The sequence below is a fragment of the Thalia democratica genome, chromosome 5 (assembly GCF_965202585.1).
Source record: "Thalia democratica chromosome 5, ktThaDemo2.hap1.1, whole genome shotgun sequence".
Classification (NCBI taxonomy): domain Eukaryota; kingdom Metazoa; phylum Chordata; class Thaliacea; order Salpida; family Salpidae; genus Thalia; species Thalia democratica.
The window spans coordinates 47786042-47806745 of record NC_139169.1 but is presented as its reverse complement, the minus strand read 5'-3'; the positions used below and the strand labels follow the sequence as shown (position 1 = coordinate 47806745).

Genomic DNA, 20704 nt, shown 5'->3' with positions numbered 1-20704 from the left:
GTAAAAGTCAAGCTAAGTCGGTTAAATCTTGAAAAGTCAGGCTAAATTTACAAAATTTGCGTGGCAACCCTGTTTTAGTAAACTAGTAATTTTTAATGTTGGTATTTTAAGCTTTAACTGTTTGCCAAATGACGTTTTTTTACGTAAAAAGTTAGTTTTGATTACTGCTAATTAGTTAAATGATAATTAAGTATTATGTTTATTAATGAATATTTGTTTCTTTTATGCTATGTATAGAAGTTTCGTATTTTTTTAATATAACTAATTTGATATAATTTTAGTATTTAAAAAGTAGTCCTAAATTAGCTAAGAATTAAAACAAATGTTGGAATTCAATCAGTTGTTGTTTTCTGGTAATAGTTGAAACAAATATCTGCTAATATTTTTTCGTTTCAGTTCGTAATTATTTTTATATTTTTTGAAAAAATAATTGTTTATTATGAAATCTTTCGAATCTGTTATTTTGTTTACAATATGGTTTTTGATCGTTAGTTCTCGATTTAGCAATCTTATATGCATTTAGTAAATATAAAACTTTTAATTTATATTTAGCCAGTATTTATTTCGGCCATCATCAACGAAGTTGAGATGTTTTATGCAATCGATAATAAACAATGAACTTTACCCCAAGATCAACAACTACAGCATCCAAGACAATCCTACGACCGGTTTCGTCCTTATTAGGACTCATCAGGCAGGAATAGTCGCGAGAAACCGCTATTGTGATCTTAAACAAGCGGGCTTAAGTACGAAGTACTAAAGCGACCGTTTGTGGGTAAAGTTGAAAAAATGACACTGCTAAATCATTCACAGCCCAACGTCTCAGACATTGTCAGCTTGTTGTGAGATTATAGTCTGCGCTCAGTTTTAGCCAGTATTTATTTCGGCCTGTTTTCAACTTTACCCACAAACGGTCGCTTCAGTACTTCGTACTTAAGCCCGCTTGTTTAAGATCACAATAGCGGTTTCTCGCGACTATTTCTGCCTGATGAGTCCTAATAAGGACGAAACCGGTTGTAGGATTGTCTCGGATGCTGTTGTTGTTGATCTTGCGGTAAAGTTCATTGTTTATTAATTTATGTTTAGGAAAGTTTTCTTCATTTAAAAAGTTTTGAAAAAATAATTTAAATACATCCTAGAAATACTACAACATAATTTAACTTTTGTAATGATGAAAATAAGTTACTAAATAAATAACATCTTAGTTTAATATATAATAAAATTTTGAAATCATATTCTAATACTAGATAAATACTTACAATTTCATATTTAAACGATGACTATAAATTGCGCAAATAGTTAGTTTTTTGATGAAATATCTGTTTTTTACGATAAAAAAGGTTTTAGTTAAATTCTTTTTTTTACTTAGACGGGAGTATAATACTTAACTATATTTATTTAAAGTTTTTTATTTGTTAGAAAGTTTATGATTTACCTTTTAGTATTAACTTACGTATATTGTTTATGAAAACTCTGAATCAAGAAGAATAATTATTACTCCTTACTTTATACAAATCAAAAAATATTTAAATTTCGCTAATGAATTTTTTATAATGACCTTGAGAGTAACTATTTTTATTATAAAGTTGTACGAAAGTTAGAGAACAAAAAACTAAAATTTTATTCTTTTAATGTTTTTAGAAATTGTTACTAGGTTAAACTATAAGGTTTTATTGGTTATATTTTAAAAATACTGTTGATTTTTTGTCTTGTATACAATAACTCTTAAATTTGAAATATTTGTAGAATCTAAATCTATCGGTTACATGAAAATTTAAATTTTTAAAATAATATTTAAGAGACCATATCTCAAAAAGTTAAATATGTATTGAGAAAACTATAAATAGGTATTTAAGTGTTATCAATATCTACAAACCATTTTTTGTTAGTTGCAAAACTTAAAATACTTTTAAAAAATATCTATATTTTAAAACTTATTTTAAACATATCACAAAAAAAAATTTAAAAGTTTGCAAAAAATTATAGCTTGTAGATATTGATGAGATCTAAAATACCTATTTATATTTTTTTTTGATATTACATTACTTTTTAAGTTTTGGCCCTTTAAACATTTTTTTTTAATTTGAGTTGTCCGAATATAAATAGTCGTACACCTAAATCTCTCAGTAGTTAAGATAAAACTCTAAAAACAAGGTTCGACATGCTTCAAACTTAATGACGTTTATAAACTTAAATGTCAATTTTCAGATCACTGCTGCACCTCCGCAACCTCCGAAACGACAGAAGAATAAGCGAAAAGCGCCACCACCACCTCCTCCGAAAGCTGCCACAAAGCCATCGGCTCAACCCATCAGCAGGAACTCAGTCAGGTGCGCCCCTCCAAAGCCCCCAACTCCAAACACCATAGTCAAAAAGTTTCAAACTCCTCCGCTGAACAGAGGCTGCCATAACCCAGTGTTTCTTCCGCCTCCTCCTGCGTCGCGGAGGGGCAGTAAAAAGCACGGGGGAACCCCTCAAGCTTCTTCAGTTCAACCTTCTGTTCACAACTTAATTGACGTGCCGCAACAAGGACCCAAGTCAGCTGAAACTCTCGCTGATGATTTCTTTGAAAGTTTGCTTGTTTCCACTCAACCAACCCAAATGCCCCCTCCTCTCATACCAACCACCCCTATTTTACCAACCTCTGTCCCTCCTCAAAATGACACCAGTAACCAGTTTAAGAACAGCTTCAGCACCAACTTTACTGATTTAACGTTTCCTTGACTTTTCAAAATTCTTTGAAAATAACAGTGCAATAAAGTTCAACATAGTTTAAATGCAAGACACTTTCTTTTCCTTTTTTTATATATTTATTTTCTAACAAAGACATGATAAATGTTTAACAGTATTTTTATTTGATACTGCTTCCATTAAGTTTTTATTTTATAAGTACTTGGTGTTCATATTGTATTTTTAATGTAAATGTTATATTTTTATGCATACAGCTTTTCAACTTCTATCGAAATAAAAATAACTTTTTTTATCATTTTAGTTTTGATTTTTTTAAATCATACTATTTTAATTTTTAACGTGAACATATACTCTCACTAACTGCTTCCACTTGTCATTGCAAATAAAATTTAATACAACTTTGACGCTTTAATATTCAATACATAAACTATTTTTAAGCAGTGTGTATATTAACTGAACAATTTATACTGTAATTAGCCGAGGAAAAAGTTGAAGTATTCTAGTTACAAAAAATTAGCATCGTACTTAAAACAAAAATTTCAAATGACATTTAAAGTATTATTCTAATTATATTGGTCTACTGAAATTATTGAACTGATTTTAAATACAAACTACTTTTATTGATGTTGTATAAACTTGTTGATTTAGTGCAAGTTTTGATATAGTAAATAAATACATAAATTACAAAAAAGTCCTAAATGCTATGCAAAGTTTTTCTTTCTAAAATTCAAAAACTATACAATGCATAAAAGTAAATTTTTATAAGTAAACGTTATGTTTAAGAAAAAGAAACGTTTTTAACATGTAAAATATAGTAGAGTCGGACTTATTATTGATTTTTTTTATTGGAACAACTTTGTAAGAAGTCTCAAATATAAAAGTTGTTTGTGTCACCTGTAGTTATTGTGTAGATCTGTTCATAATTTTGTTCTGTTATACTTTTATAGACAAATAGTATGCTATAAAATATAAGCTCAACAATTTTTATCTAAATTATAGATCTTTAATTGTAAAAATATAGGAAAGTTTTAGTTTTAATAAAGGTAGTTTATTGAACTCTTTTATTTTTATTGTCACTTTTTTGAAAGTTACCTTTTAGATTGTCAGTTTTAATTTATGCGTGTTTTTATTTTGTAAACATTGGTCATTCTACTTTTTAAAACACTTAATTACATTATGTTGTTAAACTTGTGTGTTCTTCAACTTAACTCATATAAAAACATATTCAAAATTTTATTAAAAATACAATGTTTCACTCGCTTAACCTAGTCAAACGAGATCATCAGTTGAATAAAATCTTATTTTTATTCAACTGAGGATCTCGTTTGACTAGGTTAAAGCGAGTGAAACATTGTATTGTTAATAAAATTTTGAATTTGTTTTTATATGAGTTAAGTTGAAGAATGCTAACAAAACTTATTTTTCAATGAGTAATTGGAATAATAAAATAGAATAATAATATTTTTTTTAAATGCTTCAAAGAGCTACTAATAATTATTTATTAATTTTTCATCATGTAAGGTCACAAGGGTCCGACTCGTATTTTACAGTTTGGTCTTAATTTGTAAAGCTTTATCTTGAATTATAGTTTTAAAGAATTTTATATTTTTAGTTAGTACTATTAAACATAAGCAATACTACTTAATAAAGGTCTAGCTTAGTATTTGTTAGTTTAATAGCAAACTTACATGCCTTCAGTCTAATATCAACAGTTTTTGAACAAAAAATTGAATTTTATTAAAAAAAAGTAATTAATTTATAACTATCAAGTATCAACTATGTGTTGTCTTAAAAGTAAAAATTCCAAACTTTTCCGTTACCACCTAAGTTATATCTTAAAAATGTATATATGTTTTTTAGCAAATTAATTGTTCTTTAAAACTAGCTAAACTTAAAGCATTCATTATTTTTGTGACTTTTGTTTATTTAAGAACTACTGTAATTTTTAAACACTAGTAAAAATAATTTTTAATATGCTTATTTTAATAACTTTACATAGAACAAGACCATATACAAAAGTTTTTGATATGTCTAGTCATATTTTTAATTGCTAATTTAAAACTTTGTAATTTAGTGCACTTTAGTTTCTAAAAAAAGTTATTAATTCCATCGATGATCACTTATACATTTTTAATTACTACTATGTATCCTTAAAAACTTAAAATAATAGTTTTTTTAATCTATTGACTTCTTATTCATAACTTTTGTTGACAAATAATAGTCATTATACTTCGAGTATATTAAAGTTCATTAAGTTTTTTGAATGTTGATAAAGAATACCTATTGTATATTTAGTAAACAAATTATTATTAACTTATTAGAAGTCATCAACTATCAAGGTTAGAATAAAAATTCTGAGGTTTAAATTTTTTCATGAAAAGTCTAAAAACTTACTATGTGATGACTCACCTTTTCAAAACTTAGTGTAACACATTAAACCGTAAAGTCCTAACTAATCTACGATCTAAAACAAATTACTTCTAAAGAATTTTAGTTTTTATGGTACTGTTTTGACAAACTACGTGGTCTATTTAGACTTTTTGAAACAATTTCGGCTTGGGAATGACTTTTAATGGTAAATCTGACCCGCTAATTAGAAAATTTTTCCATTTTTAAAATTATCTATTGGAACCAATAAACGTTAAAACTCTTAAAAAATAAAAATTTTGAATTAATTTTAATAATTAGATGAAAAACAAGTATTTTTATTTAAATAAATTGTAACCTAATGCAGTGGTTTATATAGTTACAAAAAGTTTGGAACTAATTATTAGTAAAAATAGTTTATAGCATAAAATCCTTTTTCACAAGTTTTGATTTTCAAAAGACTAATGATTTTACTGCTGATTTATTTATTTCTTAACAGTAAAATCATCTATTCCATTGTAATAAATAACGCGATTGTACAGCAAGTTGTATGTTGCATTGATTTAAAATCTTGTAAAAATAAGTGTTTTTAATCCATTGACTTCTTATTCATAACTTTTGTTGACAAATAATTGTCAATATACTTCGAATATATTAAAGTTTAATTATTTTTTTAAATTGTTTATAAAAAAAACCTATTGCATATTTAGTAAACAAATTATTATTAAGTTCTTAGAAGTCATCAACTATCAGGGTTATTGCATTTATACTTTTTTTGCTTTTCTATTTTCTATTGCCATGGTAAAATAGTATTCTGGTAACCCTACTTTGGACTGAAAAATTTCGTTGAAAACGGTATATCTTTAAAATTAATAGACTTAGTCAGGTAGGCTTCATTTGTAACAACTCGACTCTTAAAAAAATTTAAGTTTGACAATTAATTTTGAAACCGCAACTGTGTTGTTTATCATTGTATAAGTCAGACTCAAATTTAATACTTACAAAAGGAGTTTTTCAAAAAGTAGTTTTAGTTTTGCAATTAAAGTATTTAATTTTATGGATAAACTTAAATTTAGTAAAATCAAATCAATTAAAAAAAATTCAATCTAGATAATTAAAAAATTGCGAATTTGTTAACTTTAAAAACAGCTAATTAGAAAAGTCTGAAAACATATATATTTTTTATTTTTGTCGAGTTTTTAATCCATTAAAGATTTTGCTAAATGATATAATAACTATTATTAAGAATAAATTTGTTCTTTCAAAAATTTGTTTTACGAACTAAGTTTCGGTCTATGACCTCGTCAGTGCTTAAATAAATCTAAAAAAATATGAGACAGTCATAAAAATAGCATTTAAACAATTAAATTAAAATAAAAACAAATTTTTACACAAAATATTTACCCAATATTTATTTCAACAGTTTATTACAAACAAAACAATGTTTCACTCCTATACTTGCATATAGGAGATCCTCAGTTGTTGTAAATAGGTCTGAAAAATTTTTTTTTTGAACAAAATAAATGGAAGTGAAACAAAAATAAAAACTAAAAAACTAATGGTTTAAGAGTAAAAATAAATCTTAAGTATACTAAACTTAAGTAAAAATTTTTTTAGTTTATGTTACGCTTTTAAGAATTTTGTTGGTAAGATAGACAAAAAAAATATAGTGCTATATACGTTAAAATAGTAAAACATGACTCACATTGAAGTTAGTTGCCAGAAAAAACAAATAGAATACTAAACACAACATTTGCAATTGATAATGCTATAAATTGACTGTTTAAACTTAAAGATAAAAATTTCAAAGTTAGGTTTATGACGTAACTATCAATTTGAATTAATATACTTTAGTTACAAAGTTAGAAAATTTTTGTTAAATTGCCTTATTGAATAAAGATTATGTAATCAAAAGTTTTAATTTGGTATCGTGCTTTGGTGTAAATAAAAAAGGAAACAATTTTTACATGGGCGATAAAAACTCTTTAGAATTACAAATAATTTAACTTACTAATCAGCGGGTGCTAGTTTAAGTTTTAAAGCAGAGCTTTTGGAAATGTGGACAGTTTGCAAATAGTTCGTACCTCTTATTTAAGTTGACTTTTTTCTTAGCATTGGCTATCTCTATTTTTTCTAAAATACAGGTTTTGCAGATGCTATGTATGCTTTTAATTTCCCCAATGTGGTGAAGGATGCTCCATTTTATGTCGTAGGTGATTTTTTTATGTTTAAAATGCCAAATGTATTTTGCTAGTTCGGTCCCGTTATCTTTATAATTTTTGAAACTGTTGTTGTGGTTGTACCATCTATTTTTAAAAGTGTTTTATCTTTAAGTTTAAACAGTCAATTTATAGCATTATCAATTGCAAATGTTGTGTTTAGTATTCTATTTGTTTTTTCTGGCAACTAACTTCAATGTGAGTCATGTTTTACTATTTTAACGTATATAGCACTATATTTTTTTTGTCTATCTTACCAACAAAATTCTTAAAAGCGTAACATAAACTAAAAAAATTTTTACTTAAGTTTAGTATACTTAAGATTTATTTTTACTCTTAAACCATTAGTTTTTTAGTTTTTATTTTTGTTTCACTTCCATTTATTTTGTTCAAAAAAAAATTTTTTCAGACCTATTTACAACAACTGAGGATCTCCTATATGCAAGTATAGGAGTGAAACATTGTTTTGTTTGTAATAAACTTTTGAAATAAATATTGGATATAAATCTCCTTAAAGACATTTAAGTCGAGAACTTTAAATTGTTTGATTTAAAACAAGTTACATTATTAACAAAATATTTACTTAAAAAACTAAACAAATTAAACTTTGATATTAAGATTGAGTTTAAGGTAAAGTTTAAATTTCAATTAGGTTTTAAAATCAATATAACAACAATAATAGTAATAAAAGCTATCTGTAGCTTTCTTTTTTCTTCTAGCTTTTCTTCTGTATGAATTGAATACTATTGTTAAGAATGATGAACACTGAAATAGGTGAAATAGTAAACTGAGCATTTGAATCTAAATTTATACTAAGATTACTCAAGTTGTCCAAAAGTTGCATATGTATGTTTTTTACGAGCATAAAGTTAATTTTATAGGCAAATTTATTAATTTTTCAAAAAACATAAAACTTTAATGTCAATTATTTTCCTTATCTTAAAAGCTATCTAAAAATTTTTTTTTTATTTTAGAAAACGCAACTTTGTCTTTAATTAAAAAAAAAAATATTTGGTTTGGGGCTGGAATTATTTCATGGGGTCCCTCCAAAAACAAAGGTTTTTTTTGTTTTTTTTTATCAAATGGTATTTAAACCAAAAATAAATATTTTTTCTTTATATTTTATTTTCTTTTTTCCTTATTTTGCTTGTTATTTAAACTCTTAAATGTTAATTTTATAAATAATGTTAATATCTTTTACAATTTGGCCCCAAATCAAAATGTAATATATTACACTATCATTTGCCTTGGCCATTTCCTAGATAAAAAATTGATAAAAGGAAAAGAAAAGTTAATAAGAATGTGAATTACATCAAATTTAATTAAAATAAAATAATTTAATTAAATTTGTTGTAATTCACATTCTTATTAACTTTTTTTTTCCTTTTATCAATTTTTTATCTAGGAAATGGCCAAGGCAAATGATAGTGTAGTATACATCATTTTGATTTGGGGCCAAATCGTAAAAAATATTAACATTATTTATAAAATAAACATTTAAGAGTTTAAATAACATGCAAACTAAGGGAAAAAGAAAAAAAAAAAAAATTATTTTTGGTTTAAATACCATTTGATGAAAAAAACCAAAAAAAAAACCTTTATTTTTGGAGGGACCCCATGAAATAATTCCTACCCCAAACCAAATAATTTTTTTTTAAATTAAAGACAAAGGTGAGTTCTCTAAAATAAAAATAAAATTTTTAGATAGCTTTTAAGATAAGGAAAATAATTGACATTAAAGTTTTATGTTTTTTGAAAAATTAATAAATTTTCCTATAAAATTAACTTTATGCTCGTATGTTTTTTATACTTTTAATATAGAGTAGTATAAAAAAGTTTATTTTTTGTTGTAACAAAATTAATATATTCTTTTTTTTTTACCTGACTTATAATTTTCAGACAAATTTAGATAGTTTAATTATGCAATAGAATTAAACATCAGCTTATTGTTCATAACTAAGTGTTATTTTCAAAATTTTCTTGAATAACCCTAAACTTACATATTTTAAATTATATTTATCATTTTTTTAATTATTTCATATTATTTTTGTTTAATTGTTTTATAGGTTTAAAAGTAAAAATATGAAAACACTTGGAGATCAACCCCCAAAAAAGAAAGCTAAAATTCAATCTATCATTAAATCAGATAGTACAAAATGCAGTTTAAACTTTTCAAGTCCTAAAAGCCTATTGACTTCTTTAATTGTGAACTCATGCCTCTCGCTGGAACAGTTTTTTGAATGTTACTGGGAAAAAGAACATTTAGTAATGAAAAATGCTACCAAGGTTCTATTTTTTTATATTACTAAATAAGTCAAAAAGGTTTTTTATAAAAAGTTTAAAACTAGATCTTTAGTTATATAATCTTTTCTATTTGCAAACTTATTAGTTTTTAACTATGAGAAAAAATTTTCCCAGAAAGAAGGATATTTTAAGCAATATTTTTCAAGTTTGTTCAATGTTGAAATTTTAAAGGAAATAGCTTCAAACCACTCATTAGAAAAAGATATTGATGCATGTGCATGCAAAATATCTAAGGATAAGAAAGTTATCAAAAACAACTTAAAGCTCAGGTTGTGCTTTTATTAATGTTTTGTTTTATAAAATGCAGTATGAAATTAATTTGTATATATATTTTGAAATACCTTTTTTTCTAACATATGAAAATAGTTTTTTTACTTTTAAGTATTTTTTATTTAAGTTCTAGTGGTAGACTGAGCTCTTTTCAGCCTCAAAATTCTATCCTCAAAAATGAAAAAAAAAATCATAATAACATGTATTTTCAATATTTTTAAACAAAAAACATGCTAAATGGTTTAGATTGCTTTGTAGATTATGAATAAAAACTTTATTTCAAATAGAAAATTTAGGAAAAATATTTTTTTCAATTTAAAAACTAGACTGTTTTTCTTCAACAAACTTCTTCTATTATGCATAAGCTTCTTTTCAAAAATATTATACACTTACATTATTCAATTTTTTTAAACAAAAAGCATGTTAAATGGTTGAGATTGCTTTATAGATTATAAATAAAAATTTTATTTCAAATAAAAATGCTAGGAATTTTTTTTTTAACTTAAAAACTAGACTATTTTTTTCAATAAACTTCTTCTATTGAGCATAAGCCTCTTTTCAAAAATCTTTTACTCTTACAATTTTCAATGTTTTTAAACAAAATTTATTTTTTTTACTCTCACTGTAACCCTTAACTTTTATCCGCGGTTGGTAACTTTTTTAAATTTTTTTATTGATAATATTTATTTTCTATTTGTTATTTTTTATCTTTTAATTTTATTATCACATTTACCCCTAACCCTCAGTGTGTAACTTTATTTTTTCTTTTATTTATTACTATGTTAAAAAAGATGTTTTCTTGTTTAGTTGTATGCTTTCTGCTTTGAAATAAAGAAATTTCATTTACTTGTGAATAATAAATTTTGAAAGTTGTCATTGTTTTGAATCATTCAAAAAAGTTGCAAAAGTTTGCATATTTGAGGATGGATTTTTAAGGCTGAAAATACTTTGGTCTAGTGGTAGTACATGGTAGGGTTGCCACACATTCAGGATACTTTTAATTTTTTTAAATTTACAGGATAACTCATGGTATTGTGATTTTTTAAACCTAAGGCAGACTCTGAATAGTTTGGTTGTTTTATAAAATACTCAGGATAGTTTTAAATTTATGAAAATTTAAGGTCAGTTTTTTTTCTAGAACTCAAATGAAATTTAGTTTCAATATTTTTTTTATTTTATAACTAATTTTGTTGAAGAGCTTGATTTTTATTGATTTTGAAATATTTTTTTTAAGGTTTAAAAAACTCAAGACAGTTTAAGGTCAATCAGGACCAGTTTTTAGTCACTTATGAAAGTTTTTTTGACTCAAAGAGTGGCAACCCTTGTGTATAATCTTATTAGGTAAGTTTTATTGTACAAGTCAAATATGCTCAAAGAAATTTTTGCACAGATGGTCAATTTTACATGAGTGACATTTTTGCATAAGAGTTGAAAATTAATAAAAAATAATTAGAAATTACCAACCAAGGGTTAAGGGAAACAGTGATAGAAAAAAAGAAATGAACAAAAAAAAACAAACAAGGGTTAGGCAAAAGTGATAGTAAAAAAAGATATTAATAAGAAAACAGAACAAGATTAACAATGATAGTAAAAAAAAACTTTAAAAAAAACTTGAAAAAAAACTTTAAACCTGTGCAAAAGTTTCTTTGTGTAAAAAATTGACTCCTAGGCAAAAGTGACCCTTTGTGCATTTTTGACACCTATCCCAGAAAAATGGGGCTGCGTTGTTTATTTCAGCAAGAATTATGAAATTAATTACAATTAGGCTTAGAATTTGAAGATTTGTTGTTACTAGTGTTTTATTATAGCTTATTTTAACATATTTCTGATTTGTTGTTACTAGATTTTTTTGTTTGTGTTAGAATGATTTAAAATAATCACTTACTGCAGAAGACTTTTATATACAGTGCGGCTGATGAGAAATTTTTACTTGGCCCTCCTAAAATGCTGCTGACCCTGCTAAAATCTATTTAAAGTATTCACAACAATTCTTAAAAAGCAAAATTGTTTTTTGTAAAAATAGTCTTTAAGTTTAGCATGGAGAAAATACAATAGTATCAACTAATATACTACTATTAAAAGTTAGTGTAATTTAAATATGAATAGTAGTTTTAGGCAGTGCTTGACTAATTCATTGTACACAGCAGATTACTGAAGAAAATGATCACTAGATATTTGATAATAAACATTTGTTTTAAATCATCTATTTTAATATAATTTATTTGTATTTGTCACTATAATTAAAATTATTAAATCACATAAAATAATTAAAAATCTGTTAAAAAATCTGAGTCTCTCCAATTCAAAAAACTTTCAATGGATATTGTTTTCCAACACTGATATTTTTAAAATTAGAGTGGCAACCCTAAATATCACAATTTATTAAAAATAGCTAAATTAGTTGTATGTTAAAGTTGTGTTTACAGTATAAGTTTTTAACAAAAACATTAGGCCTTACTAATAAATGTTGCCTGAAACTCAACCTTTTATTTACAATAAACAGTGCCAAAGGGATACAGCAAGCTCTGAATGAAAACTTTACTATACAACTACACCAGCCACAACGTTTTTGCAATGAGTTATGGAAAATTCAGCATCATCTTGAATGTTTCTTTGCATCATTAGTTGGCAGTAATGTTTATATCACTCCACAAAACTCACAGGGACTTGCTCCTCATCATGATGATGTTGAAGTTTGTTTCATTACTTATAAAGTTTAATTAAGTTATAATTTATTTTCTTATTACAATTTTTTTAGTTGTAAAAATAGTTTGATAAATCAAATCTTGAAGTTTAAAAACTGTAGAAACATTTTTAGCTATTTATTTTTTATAGTTTTTAGTAATAGTTAATAAGTTGTAGTTTTATGGGTAAAGTTAATACATTTAATAGATCTAACATTTAAACAGGGTTTCTACTTCATTGGTTTTTAATTAAAAAATACAATTACAACTCTTCAGCTTAAATTTTAAATGATAATTTATTATTACAATTTTTTTATAAACATACTACTCAAATAAATAAATGTTGTCTCACAAACATGAAGGTTAGATAAAAAGTCAATGTTTTTTTAGAAAGACATTGACAATAATATTTTTAAAAGACACCTTAAAGTTGGGCTTTGAAAATTAATTAAGAATCAAATTAAGAAAATATTTTGTACCTGGGTTTCCCATCTCCCCTTTTTACAATCCCAAAGATTATAAATATGATCTGACTGTCCCTACTCATTACAAACCCCAGAATATCCAGTTCAAGTAACTTAAATTAAACCTTTACAGCATATCTCCTCCTGGCTTGCCAAGATCGTCCCAAAGAGCCAATTTTTTTAAAACTTATCTTTTTTTATAGTATTTTATTTCCCTTACACCTAAATCATTTAAAATTTAGAACATTTCAAAGTTTTTATTTTATAGCTTTAAGTTTCCAATCATACCTAAATTTAAATTAGTAGGTCAGCTATTTTATTTTTGACATCACATTAAATGCATTTTTTTTGGAACCAACTTTTTGTATTTAGTTCTTGACTATATTAATTTAACTTAAAAGCTGTTACCTTAAGCTTATAGATTACTGAAACGTAATACAATGATATTGTGTATGAAATAAGTTTTTTTTAATTCCTAAAATACTTATTTTAAATAACAAAACACCAAAATGTTCCTAGGTATATAATTTTACTTTTAAATCATTTCTGATTATTTTACAATATTGATTGCAGGTGTTTGTGCTTCAACTTCAAGGAAGTAAGGTGTGGAGACTGTATAAACCAGTTGAAGTACTACCTGTTGATTGTAGTGGAGATCTCGATCGAAAAAGTTTGGAGTTAATTAAAGAAGTAACATTAGAACAGGGAGATATTTTATACATGCCCCGAGGTCTAGTACATGAGGCTAGAGTCTTGCCAGGTGTGTAGCTAATTTTATTGTCCAACCATACTATTTTCAGGGTTTCCAAAAACTCTAGCTAGTTAAAAAATTTAAGTATTTTATTTTTTAACTCCAGCTAGTTTGGATATTTACTTTGGTCTCTGGCTAGATTTTATGACTTTTTTCTTGATATAAATGATAAGTTATTATCTTACTGTATATTTAAAGTATGATTGACTAAAAAACTTTCCATTTTTACCCCGCGCTCCTTTTTTCAATTATACAACAAACTTTTTAGTTTTTAGTCACACAGACTGGATTAAAAAGCTAGGCTGCTCACTCTTTAAAAAGTTGCAGCTTCGTTTTAAACGAGCAGTTATTTTTAAATGCCATGCTTTAAAAACAAGACCTATATAACAATTTTTTAAATCTAAGATGTATATTGGATGCATTAGCTGTTCCAACTGTTTTAAAAATAAATTTTCTCCAGTGTTAGCATATTAAAAGTAAAACCTAGTATAATATTTTCCTTATTGATTACAAAAATCTAACTATACAAACTTTTGATTGTTTTACTGAAAGATTTAAACCTTTGAAAATTAAATGTTTTTATTTGTATTTTCACTTGAAAATTATTTTTCAAAGAAAAGCTTTTATTACTAGTCAATTCTAGTATTCGGAAGCTAAGTTAATGTGCAACAACAACTTTGGATAAAGTTTTTAAAATTTTGTCTTATATATATAAGACAATTACTGTCTAGCAAATAGTATAATTTACCGAGGTACTATAAAAACAAACAACATAACAAAATTTTACGTGGGTTCAACAGGCACAACATTCAAAAATTGATACAGAAATCATATAGCAAGTTTTAATAATAAATTAAAAAAATATAATACTGTGTTATTTAACTACATATGGGAACTAAAAGACGCAAAAAAAGACCATAATTTGAATTGGAAATACTCTGCAAAAGTAAAACAAAACCGAAAAGCAACAAAACATGGATGTCATTTATGTAGCCTAGAAAAGTATGAAATCGAAAAAATTAAGTAATAGTTATCACTTAGTAATAGAAAAGAAAGACAGCAACCCTGTTTCCACAACCAAAACATGTATTCGAAAAGAACAAAAAACATTAATCAATAACAAAAGTAGCAACAACAAAAAACTAAAAAATAAGAATAAACTATTCAAAAAAAAACATAAGTTAACTTGTACAGAAGTTGTTTTTAAGATTAGCTAATTGAAATTTATTTAAAACGTCATAATGTGTTTTTTTTTGTGATTCTTTAAAAAATGTTTGCTGTCTGCTTTGATATTGTTTTGATAAAGCGCGTTATGTGAAGAGACTATAGTAAACAATACGAACTTAAGTTGTTTTTTTTTGTTTTATCAATATATGTATATATAATATCGTGGTTATTCAAACTTGAATACCTTCTAAAGAGCCCACTTGAAGGGCTTTTAAATAGTTTATTAGAAAAATACGATTTTAAAATACAAGTACATATGTTTCATAAAGCTAAACGCTTTAATCATCAGCTAGAAAAAATACAATAAATTCCGAAGTATTTTATAGTCACTTAACTGTGGTTTTTGTGAATTTTCAGTTGTTTGATTAGTTAGATGGAAAGATCAATTTTTGTACCGAATTTTTGTAATGCACAATATTACGTCATACTGTTTTTTGTATAACTTTTGCATCTCTGTTTAGTTAGCGCTTGTAATTTTAAATTTTACTAGCTGATGATTAAACCGTTTAGCTTTATGAAACATATGTACTAGTATTTTAAAATCGTGTTTTTTTAATAAACAATATATATATATATATAAGATGTAACGTTAAAAGGCGTTAATTTCTAGAGATCCTGATAAGCTAGGCTTATCGGAATACATACCACAAATTGTCAAAACTTTATGTCCCACTAACGTTGTTTCACTGCTCTCAAATAAATTTAAGAACAGATCTACGGAGTCTATAAAATATTATCACATTAGAAAAAAAGCATGTGTAATTATGTATAATATTTATATGAGTACTAACTATAAACGAACTTTATGGTTTAAAAACAAAGTTTAGAATAAAAACATAAAAATATAAAATTGTCTGCCAAAACTACAAATTTAATAAAAGCATATACTAACCTCAAAAAAGCTCTAAGAATAGGCAAGTATTTTAAAATGAAATATGAATTAAGTTGTGCAGAAATGTTACGTCATAATAAATTTAACAAATTAATCAATAAGTTTTTCTTATGTTTTTTTTCTAATGTGTGTTTATATTTTATAGACTCCGTAAATCTGTTCTTAAATTTATTTGAGAGCAGTGAAACGCTGTTAGTCGGAATAAAGTGTTGACACACTGTGGTATATATATATATATATATAAAGAATTAAGTTATTTAACTTGATAATCAAATCTTTCACACTGAGCCCACCTTAAGGGCTTTATTAATAAAAAGGTTTATTTCCTTTAAGTTTTAAATCTTGAAATAAACCTTTATTTATATACATATAAAGTTAATTTTAAAATTAAAAGGGAAATATTAACATGAACGAAAAATAAATACAGTTTTAAAAACGGATGTAAATTGTGCAATGCGGAAAGAATCGAAATTTTTAAAGTTAAAAAATCTGAATCTCTAAACAAAAGAAACGAATTACAAACTGGCTGCATACATTATCGAAAACAATTCATCTAAAAACTTTCTTAATAATTTTGTCTAAAATCAACTATCTATTATTACGTAATACCTAATTTTGTATAATTTTATTGCTGTACTTACAATTTTGTTTTTCATTGAATAAAACTTGGCTGAAGACGGGTATTAAACGCAGAAACAGCTGTACCAAGCAAAAATTTATTTTGTGTATGTTATTTCTATATATATATATATGTATTTGGAAAATTAAAACTAAAATAAAACCTATTTGTAGTTTATCGTTAACTTACCTAAGCATGTTAGTAGTTTGGCAACATGTTTTTTGTAGGTGCCGGGACATCAGTACACGTGACCATTAGCACATTTCAGCACAACACTTGTGGAAGCTACTTGCAAGATGTTGTTACTGATATGTTGCATAATGTGACTGATGAAATGCGCAATGGTTTACCCATACAACGTTTTTGTGGGGTTTGTTTTACTTTTGAATAGCAATACAATTTAGCAAAAGTTTCCATCCTTAATATTTAAACATTAATTTATTTTTTCATTGTTAGAATGAATTTCAATAATTTTTTTTTTAATTTCATAGTTGTAAAACAGTTCAAAATCTTTTTTTACTAGTTCTTAAAAGCTTTTGACAGTTTTGTTTTAATAACTGAGTTCAAAAAAAAGACTATTGTGCTAAAAAATATAAATAGCCTAGCCACGAAGCAGCCTTCAGGAACAAAGTTGTTAAAAGTTTTGACCAAGCAATGGATCTAGTGAGAAAGAAAATTAGCCATGAAGAGCTTCCTTTTGACGATATTGCTATAGATTTCTTTTCAAACCGCCTTCCTCCTTGGTATGATGAATCTGAAGATAAACTAGGTCGGTAACTGTAATAAAAGTTTACTAGCTCTGTAAATAGATTTAATAATATTATGAATGTTTTTATGGATAAGGTTTACGGTTTTGCAAAATAAAAATTTATAGATCAAAAACTTAATTAAACAAAACAATTTTTATTCAAAAAGTAGTTTAATTTTATCCTGAAGCTATTAAAAAACACCGATTTCTATAATTTACTTAAACACATATTAGACGAAGTTAACTAATAAATATTAAGGTTTTTATGGTAAAAGGTATTTTTTTTTATAAAACATTTGATATAAAAGTACAAAAATAACCTAATTAGGTTTTTTTATTAATCACTTCCAAATACGTACCATCTTATGCTCGTTTGCATCACTTAATTCATAGCCATCAAATTATATTTCAAATGTTTTTGTAAATTTCGCTATGTTGTTGTTAAAACAGATGAAAAATAATATATGAAGTCAAATTAGTCAGTTTTTATTTTAATGTGCATGGAGGTTTGCCTCATTTCTAGTTATGATAGTTTGTGTTGTAGAAGTGTTTTTTATATAATTAAATACCTTGCTTCTGAGCTTGTTTTGGTAGGGGAAAGTATTAAGTTCTAATTACGCACATATTTTGTATATTCATACAAACGTTATCTTTGTTTCAGATTTCTTTTGACATTTAAAAATTTTTATAGTTCTAATAAGATTCTTTTCATAACCTTTATTTGATTTCACTAAAATCATTTGTTCTAAAAATTTTAAGATTAGTTTTCCAAATGTTATTAAAAATTTATTGAAAAATTGAGTAGAACTCCTGAAAGTGTTTGAACTTTTATGTTTGTTATAGATTTGTATATTTTTTTAAACAATCATTCGGTTATTTTGTCTAAATGTGTGAAGAAAATTACTTATGATAAGTCTAAAGAAGTCCAACTTAATTAAACCTGGGTCAAATTATTTTTAATCGCTTCTTAGACAAATTTAGCTGAAGTAGAATAAAACAACTTTTAATATGTTCCTTAGAGTTATTGCTGTTTTAAAATGTTTTTTTTTTTTTAAACTTTTTATACAACACAAAGAGTAGGTTTTAATAAAAATTGATAAAAAAGTTTTTCAAACTGTGCAAAGTAGATCATTTAAATTAAAGTATCTATTTTAATGTAGATTTTTTAACAAATTGCGTTGTTGTAGGTTGTTCTTTAAATAGAAATCCAAAAATAAATGTATGGAAATCTAAATATAAAACTTCCTATAATAGTACTGAATCTCTGTATTTCTTGAAAAGTTCTTAGCTAGTTTTGAATATTAGTTCTTAGTTTTGATTCAACTTAAATTTAAAGATTTTATTCTAGTTTAAACTTATTACTTATATAAAACCAATCTCAAATTTATAGTTTTATGTAAAAAAGTTAATAGTTTATAAATAAACTTATAAGTCTTAAACCGCAAAAAAACTGTTATTTTTAAGTATAGTACGAAGCCCCTCATAAAATATCTACAAGTTAATCTGCATTCATCTAGTCTAGTTCATGAGTTATGACAAAAATTATTACATCCTTATAAATCTATTGCTTATAAATCTCATGAGTATGATTACCTTTTTTATTATGTAATATATTTATACTTTTTTATTTCTTCAACAAATATTCTAAACAAACCTTATAAAATAATCGTAAATAATTACTTTAATGATAAATCAATTTATTAAGTCAATTTGTGATACTAATACACGGGGTTACCAAAAAACCTGGAATCCTGGAAAAACCTAAATTTAGGCTAAAGAAATCCTAAAATTTAAGAAATTTTTAAATCAACCTGGAAAAACCTAAAACTTTGAACAAAAATCACTAAAACACCTTGAAAAACCTGGAATATTAAGCTATTTTTACATGTTAAGTAGTAAAATTTCGATTAGACCCGAAAAACTATCATATAGACAAAAAACTTTTCTAATATTATTTATTTATTTATTTAACAACACATTTAAAGTAGGTTTACAGTATCTTTTAAATAATCTTATACTATTTAACAAAGTTTTTTACCTGAAACTTAGTTTTAAACTAAAAATAAACCCAAAAACCTGGAAGAAATTTTCAAAAATAAGTGGCAACCCGCAAAAAAATATTAAAGTAACTGCGTAGTTGTCGTTTAACGAATCTTAATTTAGAATAATAAAATATATTTTAGTATAGAAATAATTTTTCATTGTTTGAAAGTCAGTGAAATTTTAAACTTTTTTGACACCTATTCAGATTTGGAACTGAGTGGAAAGAGCGAAGTTAGATTTCGATATCCAAATCATATATTGATAATGAAGTTTGATGAAGCAGCAGACAGCGAGTGCGACAGTGATGAGGAAAGTGAAGACGAAGAAGAAAAATCTGTTGTTTATTATTCATCGTCCAATGACAGATCGACTCATCTTGTTAAAACTAAGCGGCTAGAACATGTTTGTTTTGTTGATAAGATTTTTGTAAATTCACCAAAAGTATAAAAGCTTTTTTTTCTGCGAGATTTAGCTTAAGTTGTTTTATCAACAGTTCATTATTATGATAAATATGAAAAAAAAAAATTCTGAAAAAAATTTGGTTAGTAGCTAGTATATTATTTATACTTTTTCATTTAAAGTTAAGTTTTATCACTAAATTATTTGTTTAAAGATCATACTATAGTGATATGAAAAGTATTAAACTAAAGTTCTAATATCTATTTTAAAAATATTATTTAAGACCAATGCAAGTGCATGTTCAATTTTGTCAAGCCGAATTTTTTTAAGAAAATTATCATTGATTTTAAACATAAACAATTTGTTAAAACAGTTGCCAAGAATTGTTTTCCCTATAGAAGCTTTGCAGTTTTTGAAAAAGATCCACAACAACAGGGAAGTGTTCACCAAAGTCGAATGTGAAGAATTTGTTCCTGTTTTGAAAGAACTTTTTACAAAAAGGCTGATTCAAATTAAAAAAGACTAAAGCATCTGTATAGTTTTAGCCAACGATTTACTTGTAGAAATTTTGTTCATCATTGGTCACAAAATTCATATTGTTTATGAGTTTTTTTATAAAATTCTCCTAGAATACACTAGCAAATATTTATAAAAGTTTTAAAATTGAATTTCTAAAAAAATATTGGTAAAGTATTAAATCTAAAATTGTTATAGTGAAAGAACTTGAATCACTAAAAAAGAATTGAACACTAATAGTTTTAACTAGCACAATTTAAAACCAGTAGTTTACTCATCATTCAAATTGTAAATGTTTACAGCTTTTAATATTTTTTGTTTTTAGGAAATTTTAATAGGTTAATTTTTAACATATTTTATTAAATTAATTTATTTTAGTGATGACAGTTCTTATTTACTTTGATATATTTTGTCTGTGTTGTTGGTATAATATACTTTTATTAATTGTTTATTCACAGTCTTTTCCAGTTATTCTTAATTTCTATGATAGTTAATTAGTGCTCTATAAAG

General features: G+C 25.2%; 2 protein-coding genes across 2 annotated transcripts in view; both read left to right on the top strand.

Moving 5' to 3' along the window:
- LOC145835388 (synaptojanin-1-like) overlaps positions 1 to 3053 on the top strand; it is a 44198-nt gene extending 41145 nt beyond the window's left edge. Inside the window, exon 26 of the mRNA XM_082942954.1 lies at positions 2209 to 3053. Coding sequence (XP_082799080.1) covers positions 2209 to 2724 — 516 coding nt within the window. The 3' untranslated portion in view covers positions 2725 to 3053. The remainder of the gene's footprint in view (positions 1 to 2208) is intronic.
- Positions 3054 to 9351: 6298 nt separating this feature from the next.
- Positions 9352 to 20462, top strand: LOC145836111 (ribosomal oxygenase 2-like). The gene is made up of 8 exons (XM_082943918.1): positions 9352 to 9563; positions 9696 to 9850; positions 12355 to 12544; positions 13573 to 13759; positions 16716 to 16858; positions 17089 to 17257; positions 19485 to 19681; positions 20052 to 20462. Exons 1-8 carry the CDS (start codon positions 9360 to 9362, stop codon positions 20202 to 20204), a joined length of 1398 nt encoding a protein of 465 aa, XP_082800044.1. The 5' UTR covers positions 9352 to 9359; the 3' UTR covers positions 20205 to 20462.
- Positions 20463 to 20704: the final 242 nt, after the last annotated feature.